The sequence below is a fragment of the Notamacropus eugenii genome, chromosome 6 (assembly GCF_028372415.1).
Source record: "Notamacropus eugenii isolate mMacEug1 chromosome 6, mMacEug1.pri_v2, whole genome shotgun sequence".
NCBI lineage: Eukaryota > Metazoa > Chordata > Mammalia > Diprotodontia > Macropodidae > Notamacropus > Notamacropus eugenii.
In genome coordinates this window covers 36655862-36680914 of record NC_092877.1, presented here as the reverse complement: position 1 = coordinate 36680914, position 25053 = coordinate 36655862, and the positions used below count along the sequence as shown (strand labels likewise).

The window sequence follows — 25053 nt, the reverse complement described above, 5'->3', positions numbered from 1 at the left end:
TTATTTTAAGAAAAGCTGCCCCAGTCAACAAGGACTGCCGCCCCCCACACACACGCATACATACACACACACACACACACACACACACACACACACACACACACACACGCCTTGGCCCAAAGCTCCTCTAGGAGATGTCAATAAAGAGAAGAGAGGAGATTCAATAAATTCAACAAACATTTATTACGCACCTCCTATGTTATGGAACTGGGACATAAAGGCAAAAAGTCAGTCTTTGCCTTTAAGGTGCTTACACAATATAGGTAAATATTAAAGAGGCTTGCTAAAAATCAGTAATATAATAAATGCTAGCTATTATTATTTTTATTGAGTAGCAGATGCTTTCTGAAATCACCATCTAGAGCACATAAAGGTCACAATCTCCTCCTACTTGTTTGAGAGAACCATAGACCCAAGAGAAGGTCATCAAGTCTAGCCCCCAGACTCCATACAAAGGCCAAGATATCTGAGAGGCAGAACTACCTATCTGATTAAAAAAAAAATACCCAAAACCCTTTATTGATGTTCTTTTCTTTTAAAACTACCCTCACTTAACCATAACTACCCCCCAACCCCCACCCCCAAAGAACCCTCCCTTATAATAGATGTCTGATTCCTCAGTTTTTCCTGGAAGGATGATTATAAACTTCCCTTAATAGCCTGACCCAGTGCAGAATTAGAGCCAGATGGTCAAAAATTCTTCCCAAAGTCCTGACATTTAAAATGCTGACATTTAACTCAGTTTCTCTCCTCTGTGGAGGATGGAGATGAAAAGACAGATCTATTCTTCCAACATCCCTCTTCAGATCAGAATGGGGTCCCTCGTCAGCCTCCTCCTTTTGTAGACTCCACAAAATACACCTCTCTAACTAGGCATGCCTCCCAAAGGAAACCACTGGCCTCACTTGGCCATTCCTCCCTAGCCTCTCCCCCTGCAGTTCAGATGCATTCTTGGCTTCCAAGTCTACTCTTTTATTCTACTTCTTTCTGGCCTATCCCACGGCCTAATCCCCAGGCAGCTCATGCAGCTGCTCGAGGACCAGGGAAACCTATCAGATCCGTAATGCATGCATGTAATCCTGGTGGTGGCATTATATGTTGTTAGGGTCTTGGATGGTTTCAGCATTCTACTGTTTGGAGGTTGGGGACTGGACCTGGTGACCTTTTCTTAGGTCTACGATTCTCTCAAACAAGAGTAAGCGTACTGAGACTTTTACTCTAGAGATCCGAGGTCAGCAAAGTCTGGAACTAAGAATGATTTTCATAATTTTAAAACATCTAATCAATCAATAAACATTTTCTAAGTGACTACTATGTGCCAGGCATTGTGCTAAGCACTAGGGATACAAAAATAAAATTTTACTGTAGGGCATGATCTATTCTTAACTCTCAAACCATACAAAAGCAAACAGAGGCCTGGATTTGGCCCTCAGGCCATTGTTTGTCAACCCCTGCTCTAGATGGTGGCTCCAGAAATACAGATGAGGATTACAAAAAATTAAATCAGAACAAGACAGGTGGGACATGTTTGAAAGGGGCAGGTAGAACATGCTGAACTGGACTCAACTGGTGTCAGTATTTCCAGATTTACGCCTGAGTGCAGAACTAAAAGTATCTGTTACCTCCTAACTTCTTCATATGTAGAATGAGGAGTTTGTGTAGATGGTCCTTCTATATGTCTATGTGGTCTCTTCCAGATCTAAAACGCTGATCCTATCACTAAACGCTACATTTAGGCAGTGGTGGGAATGGTTACATCTTTGAAGGAAATATGGAGGCTGGCCATATATAGTGGTTAAGATGGTAACAGGAACCAGTGCCAGCCTCTGTAACTTGGCCAGAAATGTCTTAGGATGAGATTTCCCAGCATTATATCTTCATTCTGTAAGCCATCTTATTTTATCTCTTAGTTACTATAAAGCACTTTTAAAAAAAAAGCTCAGAGGTGTTCTAAGGGGGAAAAGGGGATTATCCCTATAAAGAAATGGCCCTTCACTTTTGTGTATTAAATTCCCCCTGTATACAATCTTTGATCTGTAAAAAGATCCTTCAGAAGAGGGATTAGTATCCTTATCCCTAATCACTCATGGTTTTCAGGTAAACCAAGATTTGTTCTAAACTTAATACTCCCACAAGATATGTAGAAAGCGTAGCTTAAAAGTGTAGTGCTGGACTCCACCGAGTCAGGCTGGGTCAGATCCAGAGTTGGGAACTAACAATTACATGATTCTTTTCACCATACCCCTGCAATTTCTTCTATCCTTATATACCTATAAAGCTAGGTAAAAGCTTGGTAAAGCTTTTTATTTTATCTTACCTCCATTAGATTTGAAGAGAAACGGTTGGTTCTCCTGGTGCCCCAGGAGAACTGGGGGGACCCTAAACATTGAGAAGGAATTGGGAAAGAGCTGGTGGCAACAACACATCTCTGAATATGGTGGGGGTATACAAGACCCTCAGAAGGAAGGAGAATGCCTCAGGGAAGAAGAACTGTCTGACTTGGACAAGAAGCCAGAGAAACACATGAAAAGCATGATAAGAAATGTGGTCAAGCATGGGGTTGATCTCATGAAACCCAGAGAGAGAATATCTTGATAGGCTAGAACATTAGACAACACCTAATCAAGATGAAATTCAATAAAGATAAATGCAAAGTCTTATATTTGGGTTCAAAAACTCAATATGACAACTACAAGGTGGGGGAAGCAAAGCTGAGGAACAGTGGGTTTTAGTGGACTGCAAACTCAACATGAAGCAACAATATGATACAGCGAATATTCTTTGACTCAGCAACATCACTGCTAGGAGTATAGATCTAATAGTAATCTTTAAAGAGATCGAAGAAAGATGTAAAGGACCCACATATACAAAAACATTTATAGCAGTTCTTTTTGTGGTGGCAAGGAATCAGAGATTGAGATGCTGCCCATCAACTGGGGAATGGTTGAACAAGTTGTAGTATATGATTGTGATGGGATAAGTACTGTGGTATAAGAAATGATGAGCAGGATGGTTTCAGAGAAACCTGGTAAGACTTAAATGAACTGATGCAAAGTGAAATGAACAGAAGGATTTATACAAAAATGTCATAAAGACAAACAACTTTGAAAGACTTAGGAACACTGATCAAGGCAATGACCAACTGATAATTTCTTAGGACTCATGTAGAAACATGCTACCTCCACCCGATAAGAAAGGAGACAGGCTAAAGGTGCAGGCTGAGATATTTTATTTTGGACACAGCGAAATGAGAGGATTTGTTTTACTTATTACATGTACTTATAACATTTGACAAATTACATGTAATTTGTTTTACTTATTACATGTTTTTGACAAGGGTTTTACTTTCCTTTCTTTCTCAATTAGTGGGAGGTAAAGAAAGCAGATTTTCACTGAACAGAAGAAAATAAAATTTAATTTAAGAAAACAATATATATGGAAGATCAAAGAAAGCTAAAGCCATCTCAGATGCATTAAGAAAGACATAGCTTCTAGGACTAGGGAGGTGACAGTCCCATTATATTCTACTCTGGACCCTATCTGAACTATTGGGTTCAATTCTGAGCACCATATTGTAGAATCAAGCTCCAGAGAGTCCAGAGGAAGGCCGTCAGGATGGTGAAAGGCTTCAGGGTTCATGCCACATAAAGATCTCTGAAGGAATTGGAAGTGTTTAGCCTTGAGAAAGAAAAGATTTAGCATGAGACAAATAGTTGAAAGACTATCCCAAAGAAGAGGGATTACACTTGCTTTTCCCAGCTCCTCTGTGCAGAACTAGGAACCAAGTTTCAAAGAGGGAAATCAAGGGGCTGCCCTTTTGTTTTAAAGGTTGTTTCAACAAAGAACTTTCTAACAATTTAGAGTAGTTCAAAGTGAGACAAGACCAATAGTAGGTCATGTTCAAAAAGGGGCTTGCTGACCACTTGTTAGGAACATTTCAAAAGGAATTCTTGCTTCACTATAAGCTTTTGATAGGATAGAGATCAAAGAAAGATGATATATATATATATATATATATATACACACATACACACACAAAAATATTTATAGCAGCTCTTTTTGTGATGACAAGGAATCAGAAATTGAGGGGCTTCCTTCCAACCTGATTTGGGGTTTTAAAGTATAAAATTTTCATTAGGTCAGCTTGGAATAGGCTACTAGAGAATGTACATACATTAGTTTCCCCCCAGTCTTTGTCCAACTCTGTCCTTCCTTCTCTTTCAAGGGAGTGGAGGAGAGAGGCTGGAGGCAGGCACTATGAATGCACTTTCCTTTGCTGGTCCTGTCCATGGGAAGGAGCTGCCAATCTGCCCAAGCTGGGTACAGCTACGAAGTCACTGCAATCATTTTGCCAACACAAACATTTAGACTGTTTTTTGTCACCCAGGAAGAGAAACTCTAGCTCAGCTAGTAAAAAGTCAACAGGTATTGAATAATATCCATCATGCTCAGAGACTGGGATAGCCTAGATCCCACAGGAGAACTTGGCTGGGCTTTGACCTGACCCCTGGCAAACAGCAAGCCCCACAGGCTCAGAGATGTCTGATTTGGGGTGGGGGGAGGGGGTTGTGGGAGTGGTTCATGGGGAAAGATATCCATGAAGCAGATAACCGGCTTTCTATTTGTGTTTTTCTATGATGTCAATATGACCTTGTGGTCAAGTCAGAGGAGAGGGAAGGAGAGAAACAATCAGTCAGAAGACACAGGGAACCAAAGGGGAAGGGGACAGAGAGGGAATGGCCAAGAAAGACCAAAGATGAAGACGGAGGAGAGGGATGTGACAAAGGGAGACAAGAAAGGGATAATGGGAAGGAGAGCAAAAAAGTCAGGCAGACAGAGAGAGAGAGAGGGAGGGAGGGAGGGAGGGAGGGAGAGAGAGAGAGAGAGAGAGAGAGAGAGAGAGAGAAAGAGAGAGAGAGAAAGATAGAGAAAGAGAGGGAGAGAGGGAGAGAGAGAAAGAAAGAGAGAAAGAGAGAGAGAAAGAGAGAGAAAGAGAGAGAAAGAGAGGGGGAGAGGGAGAGAGAGAGAAAGAGAGACAGAGAAAGAAAGAGAAAGAGAGAGAAACAGAAACAAAGAAAGAAAGAGAGAGGCTGAGAAAATATGAGGTTAGGCTAGAGAGGGAAGGAGCAAAAGAGGTGGAAAGAAATAAAAAAAACTGCAACACAGAGACATTGATGCAGCGAGATAAAGAATAAGATGGAGTGACAAATGCATGCACTCCCAATGGTACTGATCCCCTTGAGAACATGACCCAGCTCCTAAGTTAGTGACACAGTAGATTCTCACATAACACACCCAGACAATGAATTCTCGGCAGGGGATGCACCATTTACTGGCAAACACAGCCAGGGACTTTTCCACTGGGGAGGCTACCTTTAATACCTGGATGAGAAAGCAGTTGGAATTTCACTTACATAGGGTTGGCTGTTTCTGAACAAAGGGCTTCTTGGGCATCTCCCTTGGGTTTGGTGCCACCCTGGATTCTCCCCATCATCACCACCATGTCAAGGCATTCCCGTACATTGGCTTTACCTGGGCATTAACCATTGACCTTAAAGTCTCCCCTGCTGGTTCCCTCCTCTCCACTTGGAAGGTTAGAGATTCCAGCTAGAAGTTCAATCCCCACTGGTACAAACTTACTCAGCTTCTGCCCCAAACTAGCTAGCGTCTGCTGAACAAAAAAACTGTCAATCCTGCCTGGCCCAGGCCCCAGGGCTACAAGGCCACATGTGCCAACTACATCCGGGAGAAAGCAAACAAGGGCAAAGAGGAAAGAATGTGGCCAGGCTGGCTCAAGTCTGTGGGGAATTCAGTTGTGAGCGAAGGTGGGTAGTGAATTTATTTCTGCTGAGTTGCCTTGAGTTTGTCTTTCCAAACTAGTAAGGGCAGGAGTCCAACCTGTGACTCTGATCCACAGTGGGTCAGAACCACAGACTGGACACTCCTGTCCTTATTGAACCAACATACCAAGAAGCAACATCCATCCAGAAATGAACCTGCCTGAGTCCTTGTTTTTGGGGGTGCTGATGGTCTAAAAGGGGACAGAAGGCACACATACACAACACAAAAACAATCTCCAACACAATTCTAGCTAGAACTAGAATTGTTGTGATTAGAAAGAGGGGCTGGCAAGTTTGTGGTAAGGAAGTAACTGGTTACGCTAAAAAGGCTTCATGGGGGAAATGAGTTCTAGGCAGATCTTTGAGGAGAGCCATTGGGGGAATCTTCCTGTTGTACTCTTGAGGAGCCCCTCAGGCCACTCTGGTGGAATTAAGTAAGGCCTCCAGTCTCATGAATTATTTTCTACTCTTAGCCACAGATCTCAGAAGTCCTAGGGACACCAAAAGGTCCATGATCTATCTCCTGGCTAAAGGGCATGTGTGAAATGGCAAACCCTCCTTGATCCTCCTGGAGTTGAGAAATTGACTGGACATTGGCATGGTCTTCTTCAGCAATGAAGGATGAACACCCACACACACAGTCTATCTTCCTGGCTCAATGTTCAGTCAATTTCTCATGTGTCTCAAGTATGTGTGTGTGTGTTCATCCTTCACTGACAAAGAAGAAAATGCCATCAGAGAAATAATGACATGACTTGTACCTGACTTTGTTTTGAGTGAGGGAGGGCTGTGCAGGTCACCAGCCTCACATCTCCTCCACAGCCATCTGAATCCGGTGACCAGATATTCATCAGGATGACTGGAGATGATCCAGAATGAGGCAACTGGGGTTAAGTGACTTACCCAAGGTCACACAGCTAGTGAGTGTCAAGTGTCTGAGGCCATATTTGAACTCAAGTCTTCCTGACTCCTGTACTGGTGCCCTATCCACTGTACCACCTAGCTGCCCTATAAGGCTATAAGGAGGTCAAGGAGGAAGTTTTCTCATCCTACTCTCACCTCTAAGGGACAGCTGGTGAAAAAGGTGGAGCCTTTATTTTCCATCTGACCTCCTCTTGCATTGGGGATTGAGGGACCACCTGGGAGTTGCTGTTTCAGGCATGTCCCTGAAAGGCCCATACAGCATTCCCAACTCCATAGGAAGTGCTCAACTCCACTCCTGCTACAACTGTATCCCCTCCCTTTCCAGGAGGGTGTAAGGGGGCAGAGGGGAGTGGAGGGGTCACTCAAGATCCCTTGATAGAACCAATCAGATATAATGACTAGGTGTAAGCAAGGCCTAGACAACTCTATGGGCTCAATCAATCTCCCCAGTGTTAAAGTAACTAACTACCTTTAACCAGGTGAGAACACCACTAGATAATCAAACGATCAATCAAGGGCATTAGGCACAAAAAAGTCCCTGAACAATTCATAAGGAGAGATGTGTGCGTTCATCCTTAGTTGCCGAAGAAGACCACGCCATCAGAGAAATAATGACATGACTTGCACTTGACGTTGTTTTGAGCAAGGGAGGGCTGTGCAGGCCACCAGCCTCACTTCTTCTCCAGAGCCATCTGAATCCAGTGACCAGATATTCATCAGGATGACTGGAGATGACCCAGGATGAGGCAATTGGGGTTAAGTGACTTGCCCAAGGTCACCCAGCTAGTGAGTGTCGAGTGTCTGAGGTGGGATTTAAACTCAGGTTCTCCTGACTCCTGCACTGGTGCTCTACCACAAAGCTGCCCCCATAAGGAGAGAAAACCTTGGATGAAAGAATGAGACAGACAGGGGGCACAATGGGATTAGCTGAGAAGACTAAGCTACAAGGTGTAGGGGATATATAAAACCAGAAGGCTAGTTCGCACTTAAGAGCTCTTTATAGCTAAGACCCTGAAAGGTAACAACTGGGATGGGGAGGAAATAGGAAGAAAGAGGAGAATCTCTGTCTCCTCTGCCTCCCTTGACCAACAGAGAACCTGTAAACTTTGGAAGGTCTAAAGATTGAGACTTTTCATAGGTCTGTGCATCACGGGCCAGGGACAAACTGGACACACACTACAAAGAATCCAGCAGGAAGCTACACCAAGCCAAGGGGAAATAGCTTGGAGACTCCAGGGAAAGCCCGCTTTGCCATGTGCTCTAAGGTGGAGCCCACTTTCCCCTTGACTCTATATACCCTAGTAGAAGAATGGGTCACAGACTTTTAGGGGCATGTTTTTTACCAATTTGGACTATGTTATTTTAAGAAAATACCCTTTCCTAAAAGTTAATTAAGTCTGGGTGATTGATAAAAACATTATCACTAGGGGTTTTTAAGCTGTGATATTAGAAAAATGTCCTTCCTTAGATCTACAGAGACCCCTAGGACTCTGAGGGAAGATGTAGTAGCCACCCTCTAGGGACCCAACCCACTAGTATAAATAGAGGTGGAGAGGAATTCAGAATACATGTTTCAATGGGAAGCCCTGAACCCAGAATCTCAGGCCAAAACTGGGCCTGAGATGTCACCATAGTGGAAACGCAAACTCTCATCCCTATGTCCAGGTGCCTTGCCCATTTCAGTCAACTCTTCCTCCTTTTGATTCACCCTCTTTCCCCTCCCTCCCTTCCTCTTCATTGCCCATACTCTTCTCTCCCTTTACCCCTTCCTCTCTCCCTCCTTCATTTCTCCTTCTTCCCCTCCATTCCCTGCTCTGTCCCATTGTCTTCCTCATTCCTTCTTTTTCTCTCTCCCTTCTTCCCCTCTTTCTTCCGTCTTTCCATTTCCTTTAGTACACACTATTTGTCAAGAGCCCTGCACTTGGTGCTATGTGGGCCAAAGTGATACAGGGCTGGCCCCTTTTTCTATATGAGTTTAGAGCTAAGTATGGAAGATAAAACATTTCCAAATACCTCTAACATAAAGCATTTAACAAGTATCATAAGAATGTTCCCAACCAAGTGTTATAGGCCAATAAAGGGAGGCAGGTTCAATGTTCAGGGTCCAGGAGAAAGTGGCATTTAAGCTGTGTCTGAATGGATTTCATTGAGGCACAGTGGAGGTGGGGGGAGGTTCCTGGACAAGGGAAACAACCAGAATTGGTAAAGTATAACATTACCTGGTGAATCACAATCAAATGTACAGCATGTGTAGGACAAGATCAGCCTAGAATGGTAGGTTGGGCTGAGGCCTGAAGGACCTTAAAGGCAAGAACTACAAGGATTTCTGAGCAGAAGAGTGACAGTACAATACCATACTTGTGTCTTAGGAAGATTCATTTGGCATGGTGAAATACATGGCGTGGTGGAAAGAACATGTGACTGGGAGTCAGGAGATCTGGGTTCGAGCCTGGCTTTGCCACTACCTCTTAGCCTTAGACAAGTCCACAGTCCTTCAGGACCTCAGCATCTTCACCAGGAAAATGAAGCAATTGTACTAGATGATCTCCATCTAAGATCAATTTTGGATCTATTACTCTGGATTTTAAGGATGGGGGCAGGTAGGACTAGAGGGAAGGAGATTAGGCTATGGCAATAGACTAGGGGAGAGATAATAAGAGCCTTTAAGAGTTATTCAATCTTTAGCTGGTCCTTCATTGCTATAAAGCCAATCTTTTTACTCTTCACAGCGGCTGTTCCAAATTTCTCTCTTCCAACCTTCCATACCACCCCCACATCTTCCTCATCTCTTAGCATGTCACTCCTCATACTTGACTGAGAAAAACAGGGGTCACACCCCCCAGAACTTCCTCCACTCCCTCCCCTTACATCTCAACCTCCCTTGAGATCATCTCCCATTATCCCTTCCTTTACTTCATTCTTGATAAAGCAGGTGATCTCTTCACATTCCCAAGACCCACCCTTCTTATCCCTTCAATCCAGCAGATTTTCCCCAGTCTTTGATCTCTCCTTTGCACTGGCCCATTCACTACTGTCTCCAAACATGAGCAGGGCTCCCACATTTTAAAATTCATTTAACTTTGCCATTCCCTAAAGCTCATTTAACTTTAACAAATTTAAAAATTCATTTAACCTTACCATTCCCTAGAGCTCTCTCTTCTAGAAAAAGCCATCTACATTCATGACCTCTATCTCCTCTCCTTCTCACTCACTTTTAAACTCCTAGTAAATTCTGGTTTCTGACCTCATTCCTCAGTGGAAGCTGCTCTCTCCAAAGTTTTCACTGCTGTCTTAGCTGCCAAAGCTTTTTCTCCGTCCTCATCCTTCTTGACCCAGCCCTCCAGCATTGGAGAGCCAACTGTCATCTCCTCGTGGATACTCTTTCCCTTCTCAGGCATTTCATGACACACTTTTCTCCTAGTTTACCTATTATCTCTTCTCGCAACTCATCCAGGTTCTCCCTGCTGGATCTGCATCCATACCCCACCCCCTAACTAAGCATGGGTCTCCTTCAAGTTTCTGCCCTAAGTCTCCTCTTCCCTCTCTACCTCCCCTCTCTTGCAGTGATCTCATCAGCTCCCATTGGGCTCAATTATCATCTCTAAGAAGCCAAGTTCCTGATCTATATATCCAGCCATTATCCCTTGCTTGAGCTCTCATCCTGAAAAACCAACTCCCTAGTACACATTTCTAACTAGATGCTCTGTAGGTGTCTCAAACTCAATGAGCCCCAGATAGAATTATCTCTCCCCCTGCTCCCCTCCTGAAAAAGTTCCCTCCTCAGCCCACCTTCCCTCTATTTCTGTCAAGGACACCACCATCCCTCTCATCACCCAGATTCAGGGTCATGTTTGTTGCTTCACTCTCCCTCACTTTCCCATATTTAATTAGTCATCAATTGTTGCTAATTCTACCTCCACTAACATCACTGATAAGCCATCTCTTTGTCTCTCGTTACTCACCTACCACCCTAGTCCAGGCCCTTATTACCTCTTGCTTGGATGATTGAAACAACTGGTCCTCCCCCCTCCAGGCTGGCCCCCAAACAGTTGTCAAATTAATAATCCTAAAGCACAGGCCTGACCATGTCACCCCTCTACTCTAAAAGTTTCAGTGAGGCTCCCTATTCCCTTCTCTGTTTAGCCTTTAAGTCTTTTCCAATCTGACCCAACCTAACTTTTCACATATTCTATGTTCCAGCCAAACTGATCTACTTAATGTTCCTCATTCTATTTCCTGTCCCCAGGTTTTTGCCCAGACTGTGCCTCATACTTGTAATGCAACCTTCTCACCTCCACCCTTAAGATTCCCTAGATTCACTCAAAACTCAGCCACAAGTCCTCACTACTAAAATCTTTCCTGATCTCTGAGTCGCCAGCGCACCCTCCAACCTGGAAATTGTGTTCATGTTGCAGATATTTTCTGTTTCTTATGTGTCTATATGTTCCCCAATAAAGTGTACGGTCCGAGAGGACAGAGACGATTTCATTTTTATCTCTGAAACTGCAGTACCCGGTATGTAGGGCAGGAATATGGACCTGATCCATGATTTCATTGATACAGAAAATTCCTGAATGAGATTCTCTCTACCAATATAATTACTACTACTTCTACCACTATTACTAATAATGATGATATTAAAGACAAAAATAAAAACAACCAGCACTGAAACAGTGCTTCCATGTTTGCAAGGCACTGGACACGTTATCTCACTCGATCCTCACCACAACACCATAAGGTAGGTTGGGATTACTATTATCCCCACTTTAGAAATGAAGAAACTGAAGCAGAAAAAGGGCATGACTTACCAAGGATCACACAGCCAGTGTGGGAAGCTTCCCACAACTCACACAGTTGGCATTTTCAGACTCTAGAGAGTCAAATGCTAGAAAATCCCAGTAAGGAGAGGTCATTAATCACTGAAAGCTGACAGTCAGGAGAAGGCTGCATGATCAGGGGAGCTGGAGAACACTGAGTTCTATCCCCTTCACTCAATCCCAACTGAGAAGCAGAACCCTAACTGTTAGAGTTACACCCAAACCAAGGCAAATCACAATGTTTACACTCTTGTGATATGGCAGGTTGGCTTCTACCACCCATGCTGGTCAACTGCATTACAACGGTGATACTGGCATGAACTGGAATGCATGGGCCTGGGGGAGAGTCACCTTGGGGCAGAGATCTGGGAGAAGGATGATGAAAATTCTGCACTATAAAAGAGAAAGGGGACAAAGCCCTCAGGATACTAGGACACAGCAAGGAACACAGATCATATGATCAAAAAAGAAAAGGCTTGGACCTTCTCCCACAACCTGGCTTCCTTCCAAGACAGCAATCCTGCTCCCACCAGATTATATGTTGACTACAAAAAGAGAGAAGAAGGAAGGAAGGAAGGAAGGAAGGAAGGAAGGAAGGAAGGAAGGAAGGAAGGAAGGAAGGAAGGAAGGAGAAAACTAGTGAAAATCCAAAGCAGCAGCAACAGAGAGGTGGATTGTCTGGACCAAGCAGGAGCTGGAACCAAGGAACAGCAAGGTACAGAAGCATGGGCAAGAAGAGGAAACTTCAGACCTTGTCCATCACTATGACTGTGAATTGTGTGAACTGTGTAAGTCTGGGAGCACCAGCATTGACTCTCGAGTGCCCCGTCTTCTTCCCCCACTGATGGGGGCAGGCCTTAACAGCAGGGTAGAACTGGGAGTCTAGAGGAGTATTCAGACCCTTGGAGGAAATAAGGCTCAGTGGAAGGGCTGGATGCCTGATGCTCTAGCAAGCACAAGTACTTTCCCATTGGGCTGGGGAGGGTAACCTAAGTAGTAGGGCAAATCTGGATAAATGAGTTGATCTCTGAGGAAGGGCTAGGAGAGTTGTTTTGAATGTTTATACAGGTGCAAGTGAGGGTCCTTGACATTTTTTGTTGGGTTTTATAAAGCTTCTTCTATATTCAATGTATTGGTGTTAGCCCTAGTGTTTGCATGGAATTTGGGGGCCCTTTACCTTTTTTGTATAGAATTATACAAAAGCTAAATTCTGGTGTTTCCAGGTTAAATCCTGTATAGGGGCATGAACCAAAGAGTATGACTAGCAAGGAGCCTGCAAGACTGAAGCTGGCTTTCATAAACCCAGGGGTTTAGGTTCTGGGTCTTATCTGATTATAACACTCAGAAAAAGGGGCAGTGTGGCCCCATAGTTAGACCAGGGAATCGGGAAGACCTAGATTCAAGTCTTGCCTTTGACAGATACTGGGCTGTGTGACCCTAGCAAATCCCCTAACCTTTGAGGGCCCCTGCAACTTTAAGACTAGATGTTGTATAATAGGTACTTAGCTGGTTAGGTCGAGGGAGTTTCCTCACTGGAGTTTCCAAATCAATGAAATTATGAACAAACAACAACCCAAAACAACTGATTACCAATATGAGAGTCATTTCTGGATCAGCTGTCTCTGCTTTAGAGCAAAGGTCAAGATCATATCCAACAGGAGAGGACAATCCTGTGGGCAGTTACACCAGCTCTAGCCTGACCTATTCAGACAAAGTACTGAGAGCAGAAAATGGGAAATGGAGAAAGAAACAGACATTAACATGCCCTACAGAACCCTAACTCATGTAAAGTCCCTACCACAACATGGAGGCTACAAGAATACAGAAGACCACCTCAGCCAGGAGGTAGACAGTGGGGGACTGCAAGCAAAGCTGCCTCATACAACAACGAAAAGCAGTAAACAGAGAAAATGAGCTTGCAGAAAGCTTGACGTGAGACCCAATCAGATGAGATTATCTCCAAAGCATTTAAGGATAAAAGTGGATCAAGACACAAGAAAGACAAAAAATTTTAAGTATTTCCTAGAATTTATAAGATAATTGATTTTTGGCAATGACAATGAAGTTACAACATTTGGATGTTTAATAGTTTAGCTCCTAATGTGCTATATGAGGAAGTAGAAATGGCATTAATGGCGATGAGAATTGGACCAGATTATGGCATGGAGCTGGATGAACCATCAGAATATCTACCTTAGTCAACACAGGTGGAGTTTAGGTTTATCTCTATTAAACCTGTAGTAAACTGACATCATAATGATGTAAATAAAATCTTACACTAGGATTCAAAACATTCATCTTACAAGTATAATATGCGAGATGCACGGTCAGAAGGAAAAAAATCGGGGACTTTTAGTCAGCCACAAGTCCCATCAACAGTATGATGTGGCAGCCCCCACAAACTCATGACATCTTGAGCTGCACTAAAAAAGGCAGCTGGAGAAGGAAATGGCAAACTGCTCCAGAATCTTTGCCAAGAAAACCCCCAAAACGACAAAGAGTTGGATACGATTGAACAAATAAAAAGCATTTATCACATGTATCCTTTTGTATAATAGTTCTGCTATGCTGGATGTTCTGTAAGGTCTTACGTCCACTTTCTATTTCCTCTGGTGCCTAACACAGTGCTCTGCATACATTGGGCAAATCAATAAACTGCAATAAATTTGCTGAATTGAATCTCCAGTGCTTTGCACACAACAGACATACAATTAGAGTGACCACATTCCCATAGTTCTTTAGCATGTACAAATGAAGACACTGAGAGGCTATGAATCAGAAAGCTCAGACCCTAATCCAGCTCTCCCAACTCCATGAGAAGTCTCCTTTTCACCATGCCATACAATGATGAATTCAGCAATTCATTCACCACAAAGAAAATACCTAGTGAACTCTAAAGAGACTGTCAAAGAGATGACCAGGACACAAGAACCTCCATCAGCCCAGTGTCTGACTCCAGGGAGAATGAGATCCCTACTCTGGAAACTTGTGTGCTCCCAACCCAACTCCAGGATCCCCTGCCAGTTACTTCCAGAAAAATGTAAGAACCAGGCAGAGTAGGCTGGATTTTCCACTGAAGGAAATTCCCCAAGCTGCTTCTTTTAAATCCCAAGCTGAGAAGTGAGCCCTGTGATGAGCCACACAGCTAGCTGCTGGTCCCCACTCCCAGGAGAAAAGCTTTGCTTGGTTACAGTGACCTACAAGATAGTAAGGTGCATGACAGCAGAGGCCTCATCTAAATCTTGTATTTCACCCAGTGCCGGTGTTTATTGAATGAATGAACTGTGATACCTGGTTCAGCCACATCCCCCAGGCTTCCGTTATCTCATGAAAAAGTAAAGCAGAGTGTTGCTGTTTACTGATGACACTATCCCCCAAACCTCTGGAGGAGAAGAAGGACTCTTGTCTGGCCCACTTGGCTGCTAGTCTTGATTGGAGATGAAAGGTCCTTGAAAATCACCTCAGGGCAGGGGATGCATGTACCCACAGGATACCCAGGCCAGATGAGCCCCATCCCACCTGTTTAATCTCGCAGGCATACCTGTTAAGGGTACCCACTATTCTACTTGCCTTGGGGCCAGGCCAACTATCCTCAGGCTTTCTGGAGCTGAGTCCAGCTGCCTCTCAATCCCAAGTGTCCCTAAGCTAGTCTATACAAGGAGGTCGGGTCCTGGAGATACCAGCTCCCCACTTACCGGCCCAAGGTCTCCCGAGGGGCCTTAGTGCCTCCAGCTCCGTGGGTGATGCTGGCATTCTTGTTGGCAGTCATGGTCATTTCGGCTCTCCACAAATCCAAGTCCCTGAAAAGAAGAAAAGGCATGTGAGAGGTAGATTTCTAAAGGGGCCTGCTACTTTCCAGAAGGTCTAGAAAACTACCCTTTTAAACCAAGTATCAACTCCAAGTGTTACAACTTAAAGTCTTCTGGAACTCCCCAGCTCTTAGGCTAAGGGAGGAGGTGAGATGAACTTCTCTCCTCTAGCGCCTCCAGGGGCGCCACAGGCTAATTACCACTTATTAGTAACCATCTCCCCCCATGCCAAAGACTAATAAGAAAAAAGAAAATAATAACTAATATTTACACAGAGCTTATGAATACCAAATTCTGTGCTAAGTGCTCTACAACTATAATTTCCTTTGGTGCTCTTATCATCCCCATTTTACAGAAAAGGAACCTGAGGCATAAAAAGGTTAAGTCCCAGGGTCACACAGCTAGTAAGTGTCTGGGGCTGGATTTGAACATGGGTCTTCCTGGCTCCAGGTTTGGTGCTCTATCCACTGCTCCACCTGGGAGGGAGGTGCGATTATTATTCCCATTTTACAGATGAGGAAATTGAGGCAAAGGTGAAGTGACTTGTCCAGAGTCACACAGCTATTAAGTGTCTGAGGCCAGATTTAACAGCAATTAACAATACGTGTGTGTGTATACATATATATTTGCGTGTATGTCTGTATGTATATATACCTTAACATTTATATAGAACCTACTATGTGCCAGGCACTTCACAATTATTTTTAAAATATTTCATTTGAAGCTCACAACAGTCCTAGGAGATAATTGATATCGTTATCTCCACTTTATAGATGAGAAAACGGAAGCAGACAAAAGGTAAGTGACTCGCCCAGGGTCACACAGCTGGTAAATGTCTGAAGCTGGGCTGGAAGTCGGGTCTTCCTGACAACAGCCCTGGCATTCTATCTACTGTGTCTCTTGGCTGAAAAGAAATCAGTAAAATAAGGAAAACATATCTTGGGTACGTTATTTGTGAGAGTCAACCCGCACAACTATACATACATCTATATCTATATCTATATATAAAATGTGTGTATTTAAATAGTTATATGTATATGTATGTATATTGTTATACATATGGACACATGTTTATATGTGTATAGGTACATATATATATACATATAAAAACACAAAATCTATTATCAATATAAAACCATAGTCAAAAATTACTGCTAAGGCCCCCCAGCAAGAGATAATGATGAGTATTAAATCGACATTATTAGGGCTGTGTTTACACTCCCATTACGAAGGCTGTTTCTTCATGTCACATCACCATAGGTAAGAACTACTATTTTCACTGCTGGTATTGGCTGTGAAACGCACCACCCTCTCCCCAGTCATCAAGGTTCAAAGACTGGGTGTCCTCTCAGATTGCTTCCTCTGTCCTCACACCCAATCAGGTGCTAAATCCTATCACTTCCACTTCTAGGATATCGCTCCAATGTGTTCCCTTTTGCCCATTTATTTAAAGCCTGCATTCAGACCCCCACCGCCCGTTCCCTGTAGTATTACGATAGCCTTTGACGTGCTCCGAGCCTCTGTCTCCAGTCTCGTCCAATCTCTTGATCAATAACACTGCCCAAGGAACCTTCCTAAATGCCAGTTCTCATCATGCTGCCCCCTTGATCACTTCAAAGTGATCAATGGCTCATTACCTATTAAAGTCTGAATTCTTTTAGTTGACACTTAAGGCTTTCTATGACTTGGCCCAAGCTAACCTTTGTAGTTACATCTCCAACTATTCTCCCTCTTGCAAACCCAACTTTCTGGACAAATTGAACTAATTTGCTATTACTCAAAGACAACCCTCATCCCCTACATCTCAAGCCTTCACTCATTGTGTTTCCTCCCCCTGGAATCTTTTCCCCCTATTCCATTGCCCACTGTCCATCCCCAGCCAGACACCACTTATCCAATTCCTATGTGTCTCCTTAATCCCCTTTAATGTTCAAGTGCTACCTCTTCCAAGAAAATCCTTCCCCATCCCCAGTGAGAGGTGATAGTTCTGTCCTCTAAACCAGTGGTGTTAAACTCCCACTAAACTGTACATAAAGATCCTTGTAGGCAACACATTGATTTAGAAAACCACATACTAACATTATCTCTGTATCCCATGTATAAAATGTATCAAACTGCCAACCATTTTCAGAGAGAGGAGGAAAGGGAAGGAGGGAGAAAAATTTGGAACTTAAAATCTTGTAAAAATGAATGCTAAAAAATTTTCTTAATAAGTATATGGGGAAAAAATAAAATACTATTTAAATTTTAAAAACCTTATATTCTACTGTATTGTTACTCATTTTGTTAAATACTTCTTAACTGCATTTTAATCTGATTTAGAGTGTTACCTGCCTCTGCACACCTCTGCATATTTTTAGATTCTAGCTGATGTTACAGGCACTAAGGAACACGTCTTATCTCTTCTATTTGACAGTAAATTCCCGAGTCCAAGATGTGTCCAAGATCTCTTTATCTCCCACAGCACTTATCCCAGGGTCTTGCTTATCTTATTCAATAATTATTTGATGAACAAATGCTATGAAATTAATGGTAAATATCATTGAATTTCCACAAATATATTTATCTGTGACCACAAAGAGCCTTAATCATCCATCTATTTACCTTAAAACAAATAATTGCTATTGATTTCAGATGCATAAACAGAATTCTAATTCATCATGATGCCCACTATTCTTCCAAAGAAGACATGAAGTCCATGTTTTCTGACAACTTTTAAGTTCCTAGGATCTTTTTTCTTGGGGAGAGGGAAAAGCGGGCTAACATCAATGTTTCTGTAGAGTCTGGTCTAAGAATGGCTGCTCAATATTATCTGAGAATGGTGATTATTGCTTTAGGGGGTCGTGATACCAAAGGAGCCCTAGACAGAGGCACTATCTCAGAATACTGCTGCATATTTATAAGGCAAAGAAAATACATAAGCTGCTCCCCCTTTTAATACATTATAGCCTGAAACTCCACATACACATCAGGCTCTCACCATTTTCTGTCAATGAGGATGTCTGGAATCACATCAGGACACAAAGCTGCTTTCCTTTTCTTCTCCCTTCTTCCCATGAGACCCCAAGCCAAGGTCCCTTGACTCAGAACAACCCAGCTCCCCAGACAAACACCCCCAGAATGCTTACCTGGAGGGTTCGTTTCCTAGGAAGTGAGTTCTGGGGCTCAGGCCCTTGGGAACGGCACTCCCCCTTTCCCCAAGGGAGTCACTACATCCTCCCCCAGCTTCTGGTCACTTATACTCCCCAAACTTCAGAGGGAGCTGACTGGAACACATTTCTATCCAATTTTACATATAAGAAACAAAATCAATGCAGAGAAAATAAAAAGAGAACCTTCCAAGTGAGGAGAAAAAATCTTTGCAGCAAACATCCCTGACCAAACTCATACGCACCAATTCTTTATGCATGGCCAAGAGCTATCATCCCCAATAGGGAAGTGGCTCAAGAATAGGAATGAAGAGTTTTTCAAAAGAGCAGTCAATGACTTTGAAATAGTGCTCATAGGAAGGGCGGATTAAAACATGTTTCTGGCCCTGCAGACCAGCAGAGATGACCGAAAAGCAGCGAACGGGTCATGGGAAGACAGGCATACTAATGCTATGAAATAGTCTAAATGTTCTGGAAAACAATTTGTGAAACTATTCATACCCTCTGACTCTGGGATTGAACTCGAGGGCATATACCCAAAAGACAGTCAAAAACGAAAACATCCAACACATGGAAATATTTTGTGGCATTCCTTTTTGTAGTGGCAAAGCGCAGGAAACATTCTTTCTTGTGGAGGGGAAGCAATTAGAACATGAATACTCCTGTGCTATATAGATGTAATAAAATATAGTTCTATTGTTTCTTAAAAAGCGAGGAATAGGAGGGATTCACAGGAAAAGATGGGAAGATTTATATGAACTAATGGTACAAATTAAAATAAGCAGGACCAGAAATAACATAAGGAACAAATACAATGATGGATAGAAATTGGTGCATTGGCTAACATCAGGAAGATCTGAATTCATATGCAACCTCAGACACTAACTGACTGTGTAAACCTGGGCAAATCACTTAACCACTGACTGCCTCAGTTTCCTCATCTGTAAAATGGGCACAATAATAGCCCCTACCTCCCAGAGTCATTGTGAGAAGGAGCTGCTTCTAAAGAGCTTTGCAAACCTTAAGACTATATGCTATCTATGACTATTGGAAAGACTGCTAATAGAAAGTCAGTTAACTGGAAAATCAGGGATAGTCCCAGAGTATTGCATGGGACTCAGAAGGCAGAGTGTCACATGACTGTCAGATGCAATCTCTATCAGGAGTTTCTGCTTTTTTCTCCCCTTTGGTACAAGGGATGTAATAAAATAAAGTTTAATTCACAAGGTAAGAGGTAGGCTGAAATATATCCAGGAATCACTGCGATAGAAACGCAAAAGCACCAAATAGATATTTAAAAATAAAACATGAAGATGCAATCCTTCAAAGACTGTCCAATCTGACCATCAGGGGAGGAACTGAGGTGATCTGAAGGTGCCTTGAATATGTTATGATGGTGAGGAAGTTGGTATGATGTGTCCTGCCAACCTCTGCCAGCTGGCAAGGAAGGAGTACCCAGGAGGTGCCCCTCATCTCCACACGACTTCAGCCAAGTCTGGCAGAGCAGGTGTTCTTAACCAGGGGCAAACTTGTTTAGCATTTTTGATAACTGCTTTTCAAAACAATTTCTTCCATATGCTCAGTTTTTTGATCGTAGGAAGGGCAGCATGATCTGTTTATTTAAAAGAACTTTGATTTAAAAAAAACAAAACTGAAAAACTTCACAAAAGGGTTCATAAGGCATTGCCACAATTTCCTGAAAGTTTCTGTGGAGGTGGTACCATGGGCCCAAGAGCCAAGGGACCACCTCCTAAGATGGTGTCCTGAAAAATAGAGTATTTTATTTTGTGCATTTAAAAACAAAATGCTAACAAGATTCAGCTGGAAGAACAAAAGGTCCGGAATATCAAGAGAATTAATGAAAAGAAAATGCAAAGGAGGGTGGCCTTGCAATACCAGCTCTCAAACTATATTATAAAGTGGCAATCATCAAAACTCTCTGGTACTTGCTAAGAAATAAAGTGACAGATCAGTGGAATAGATTAGGTACATAACACACAGTAGAAAACTGCCATAGTAATGTAGTATTTGACAAACCCAAAGACCCCCAAATTCTAGGATAACTCACTATTTGATAAACACTGCTGGGAAAAGTGGAAAACAGCAAAAACTAGGTATAGGCCAATATCTTACACCATATACAAAGATAAGGTAAAAATGGGTACATGATTTAGATATAAAGGGTGATACCATAAGCAAATCAACAGATTAAGGAATAGTTTGTCAAGTATATAAAGAAGGGAAAAATTTTTGACCAAACAAAAGACAGAGTATTATGAGATATAAAATGGATAATTTTGATTGTACTACCTCACACTTATCAGATTGACTAATATGACAGAAAAGTAAAACGGTAAATATTGGGGATGTGGAAAAATTGGGATACTAATGCACTGTTGGTGGAGTTGTGAGCTGATCCAACCATTTTGGAATTATGCCCAAAGGGCTACAAAAATGTGCATACCCTTTCATCTAACAATACCACTACTAGGTCTGTGTTCCAAAAAGATCATTAAAAAGGACTTTCATGTATATAAATATTTATAATAGCTCTTTTTGAAGGGCAAAGAATTGGAAACTGAGGGAATGCTCATCAAATGGGGAACGACTGAACAAACTGTAGCATATGAATGTAATGAAATACTATTGTGCTATAAGAAATGATGAGCATCCAGATTTCAAAAAAACCCTGAAAAGACTTACATAAACTGATGCTGAGTAAATGAGCAGAACCAGGAGAACATAACACATGGTAACAGCAACATTCTGCGATGATCAGCTATGAATGACTTAACTATTCTCAGCAATACAATGATCTCATTCCAAGGGACTCCTGATGGAAAATGCTATCCACATCCAGAGAAAGAACTGCAAGAGTCTGAATGCAGATTGAGGCATACTATTTTCACTATATTTTTGTGTGTTCTTTTCCCTTTTGGTCTGTTTCTTCTTTCACAACATGACTAATGTGGAAATATGCTTTACATGATTGAACATATATAACCTGGAGGAGGGAAGAAAAATTTAGAACTCAAAAATTTTTAAAGGAATGTTAAAAATTTTCTTTACATGGAATTAGAAAAAAATAAAATATTATTTTAAAAAAATCATTAATAGAATGTGATGAAAAACGTATTATTCTTTCTCTCCATGGAATTTCCAACCAAATAAGTGTGGAACCACAATTCTGAGGGCCTTTTGTGAAGTTCTGCATGAGAGTTTGGGGGGCGGGGGTGGGAAGAGGAAACAGTGATGGCTTTGGTATGGTATCCAAGAGGTTCAAGGAGTAGTTGGTGCAGACAGGAACCCAGAGAGAGGAACCCACAGTGGGAACACTCAGAGGAAAACACACACTGCAGTCTATCCTTTATGTGAAACTGGCATATTATATGACAAGCGACAAAAACCAAAAACCCTTTTCTCCCTTTAATTGCAGATAACACAAAGTTGAGTAACTAGTATGTTCAAAGACAGAACTGCAATCTCAAAAGATTTTTGAAAGGCTGGAACAACGGACTGAATCTAGTAAGATTAACTTTAAATCCTATTCTTGGGTTCACAATAATCAACCACACAGGTATAAAGTGGGGGAGTATGGATAGGCAGCAACTCAAGCAAAAAGGACTGGGGGTGGGATAGCAAGGGAGTGGTACTGGTCAGTGGGATGTGGGCTCAAGACAAGCCAAAAGTATGATGGGACATCTAAAGAGGGCTCCTATGAGCAGTGTGCAGAATAAAGGATGTGATCTTCCATTGCAATCTACCCTGATCTGATCCCATCTATAAAATACTACTATGCTCAGGTCCTGATGTTACATTTTAGGAGAGGCATTAAAGCACATCTAGAAGAGACTGACTGGGATAGTGAGGGGATGCAAAACTCATCCATGCTATGATAGATTGAGGGAACAAGAAATGTTTTTTTTAGCCTATAAAGAGAGAGCATAACATTTTAAATATATAAAGCACTATGCTGAAGAAAAAATTAGACTTGTGGTCACTTTTTCCTTTTCTAGATATTTACAAACTATCCTTTATAGAACAGGTTCTAGAAATTTTCCAGAAATCCATTCACATGGTCTAGGTTTAGTAGTTCCCTGCAGGAATACCTCTCTGGACAGCCCGCCCATAATCCCTGGGGGAGTTAATGTACTCAGTTTTAGAGCTATCATCCTAAGGCTAAGTCTTTTGGTTGGTGAATGAGTGTAAACTAACCTCATCCAACTACTCCTAGACTGTAGTTCATGCTTCACTTCCCATCCCAACCAGTCAGCCACCTTGGCCATCTTGACACCTGCCCTGCTAACAAAGACACTGCCCATTCTCCATTGGGTCCCCTTCAACACAGAAGACAACCCACTCCCCTACGGATCAATCTATCATCCTTTTCCTGGATACCACTCCACATGTGGCACATATCTCTATTGCAACATAAGTTCCTTAAAGGCATGATCTGTCATCCACAACTATTTTCATCCCTAGAACGTGGTACTATACCATCCTCCTATCTCTTTGCGTTTGACCTAGATGATCCTCAATCCTGTATTACCCTACTTAGCCCAGCTGGAGTGTCTCTCTTCTTTCAAGACTTAGTGCAATCACTATTCTCTCTAAGACGCCTTTCTGGTCCCCTCAGCTACGAGTGACTTCCCAACCAAGTCAACAAGCTTTTATTATGTGTCCCATTATGTGCCATCACAGTGCTAAGCCTTAGGCATACAAAGAAAGACAAAAGATAAGTCTCTGCTCTCAAGGAGCTCATAGATCAGTGGGGCAGACAAACAAGATATATACAGGATAAAGTAGAATTGACCTCAGAGAGAAGCCAGGAAAGGCTTCTGGAGAAGATGGGATTTTAGCAAGGCTTAAAGTTGGGGAAGCCAAGAGACAGAGATGAGAAGGGAGATCATTCCAGGGGTTGGAGGCAGTTGGTGAAAATGCAGAGAATCAGAAGACAGACAGCTCTCTACTTTCCATTATAAGTAGCATTATTTTAATCACTCTGAATAGTGGTCCTGTTTTCCAGGGATTCTTCTCTTTTCCCTAAATATAGCTGGGTTTTTTTATCCTTTCTGTTATTCTTAGCTTTCCTCACCAATCTCAGTTTGTTCTGAACTGTAGCCCTCCCAACTATGCCAGAATTCATTCTCTGTATCTCTCTTTGCTTCCATCTTCTATACATTTTTTAAAAATTCTACTATGTTTAACATGATTGTACATGTATAGCCTATGTCAGATTGTATACTGTCTTGGGCAGGGAATAGGAGAAGAAGGGAGAAAAAAATTGGAACTCAAAATTTTATAAAAGTGAAAAATGAAAACTAAATTTACATGTAATTGGAAAAAACAAAATAATTATTAAGTGGAATAAAAGTTTTCTTAAAAAAGCAAAAAAGGTCCTAAGTTGGTGAGTGAGCGATCCACCACAAATCTCTTTAGACAACTCCCCCTTCCCTCTTCATCAGAAATGCTTCCTCTTTATGCGTCTTCCACAATTTCATTCTTGGAAACTTTCCATCATTCCACCAAGGCTGACTTCCCTTGTAGAATTTTACTCCAAAGGATCCTAGTTATCCTTCCACTGAGCCTTTTGAAATCTGCTTTTTAAAAAGCCACACTATTCCCAGCTTTTCCCCTCCTCTATCACAAGTTCTAAAATGGAGCAATCCAGCTTAATAGATAAGTAAAAAACTCCACTGATACAGTGACATTATGGACACAAAATTCTGCCCTAACAGTCATCTACCTTTCTACCACTGAGAAGAGAACCAGGGATAAGACCTGAGGTATGTTTCATTATCTGTTCTCTCTGACCTTCCTCTCATTTTTCTTTTCATTTACAAGAGTGTGTACATCCTTCTCTTGGTTCTGTTCATTTGGGTCTGTATCAGTTCATACAAATCTTTCCATGTTTCTCTAAATTCCTCACATTCATCATTTCTCACTGCACAATAATACAACAATATCCTATCATATTCATCTAGGTCTTTAGTCATTCTCTAACTGAGGGGCAACCATTTTTTCCTTAGCTACCATAGGGAGTGTTGCTATGAATATTTTGATATATATGGGGACCTTTTCTTTGTCTTCAGCTTTCTTGGAGTATACATGCCCAATAGTAGCATGGATTAGTGGACCAAAGAGCACAGTTAATTCAGTCACTTTTCTTCCAAAATTCCAATCCAATCTCCAAAATGTCTAGAACATTTCACCACTCAACTCAAAAATGCATTAAGGTGCTTGTTTTCTTCTCAGTTCCTCCAACAATGACCATGTCCAGAAAGTATTTTCAAGAATCTGTTTCTCTCCATTCCTTGGATCTTTCATCTTCATCTTCAGTCCCTTTCTATCTTCTTCTCTGCATGGAAAGAACAGCTATTTGAATGCCTCTTCCTACTTACGGTGGCTTTCTTTGCTACTTCCTTTGACTTCTGGGTTGTTGTCCTGGGAATCCACATCCGGAGGGGTTGACCTCTGGCACTGGTGGGGCCAAGCAAGATAGGTGGGGACAGAG

General features: G+C 42.2%; 1 protein-coding gene across 12 annotated transcripts in view; it reads right to left on the bottom strand.

Annotated features, from left to right (window-relative positions):
• The window catches only part of DENND2B (DENN domain containing 2B), a 266149-nt gene that overhangs the window by 61350 nt on the left and 179746 nt on the right, over positions 1-25053 (bottom strand). For 11 of the 12 annotated variants that reach the window (XR_011969347.1, XM_072619488.1, XM_072619491.1 and 8 more), the window contains one exon: positions 15277-15381. Coding sequence is in view for 11 of the 12 variants with exons in the window: in XM_072619485.1 (XP_072475586.1) it covers positions 15277-15381 (105 nt within the window). In the remaining variant the exon portion in view is untranslated. Of the gene's footprint in view, positions 1-15276; positions 15382-18518; positions 19086-25053 lie in introns of those variants that run through there. The other variant, XM_072619493.1, reaches the window with a different exon arrangement.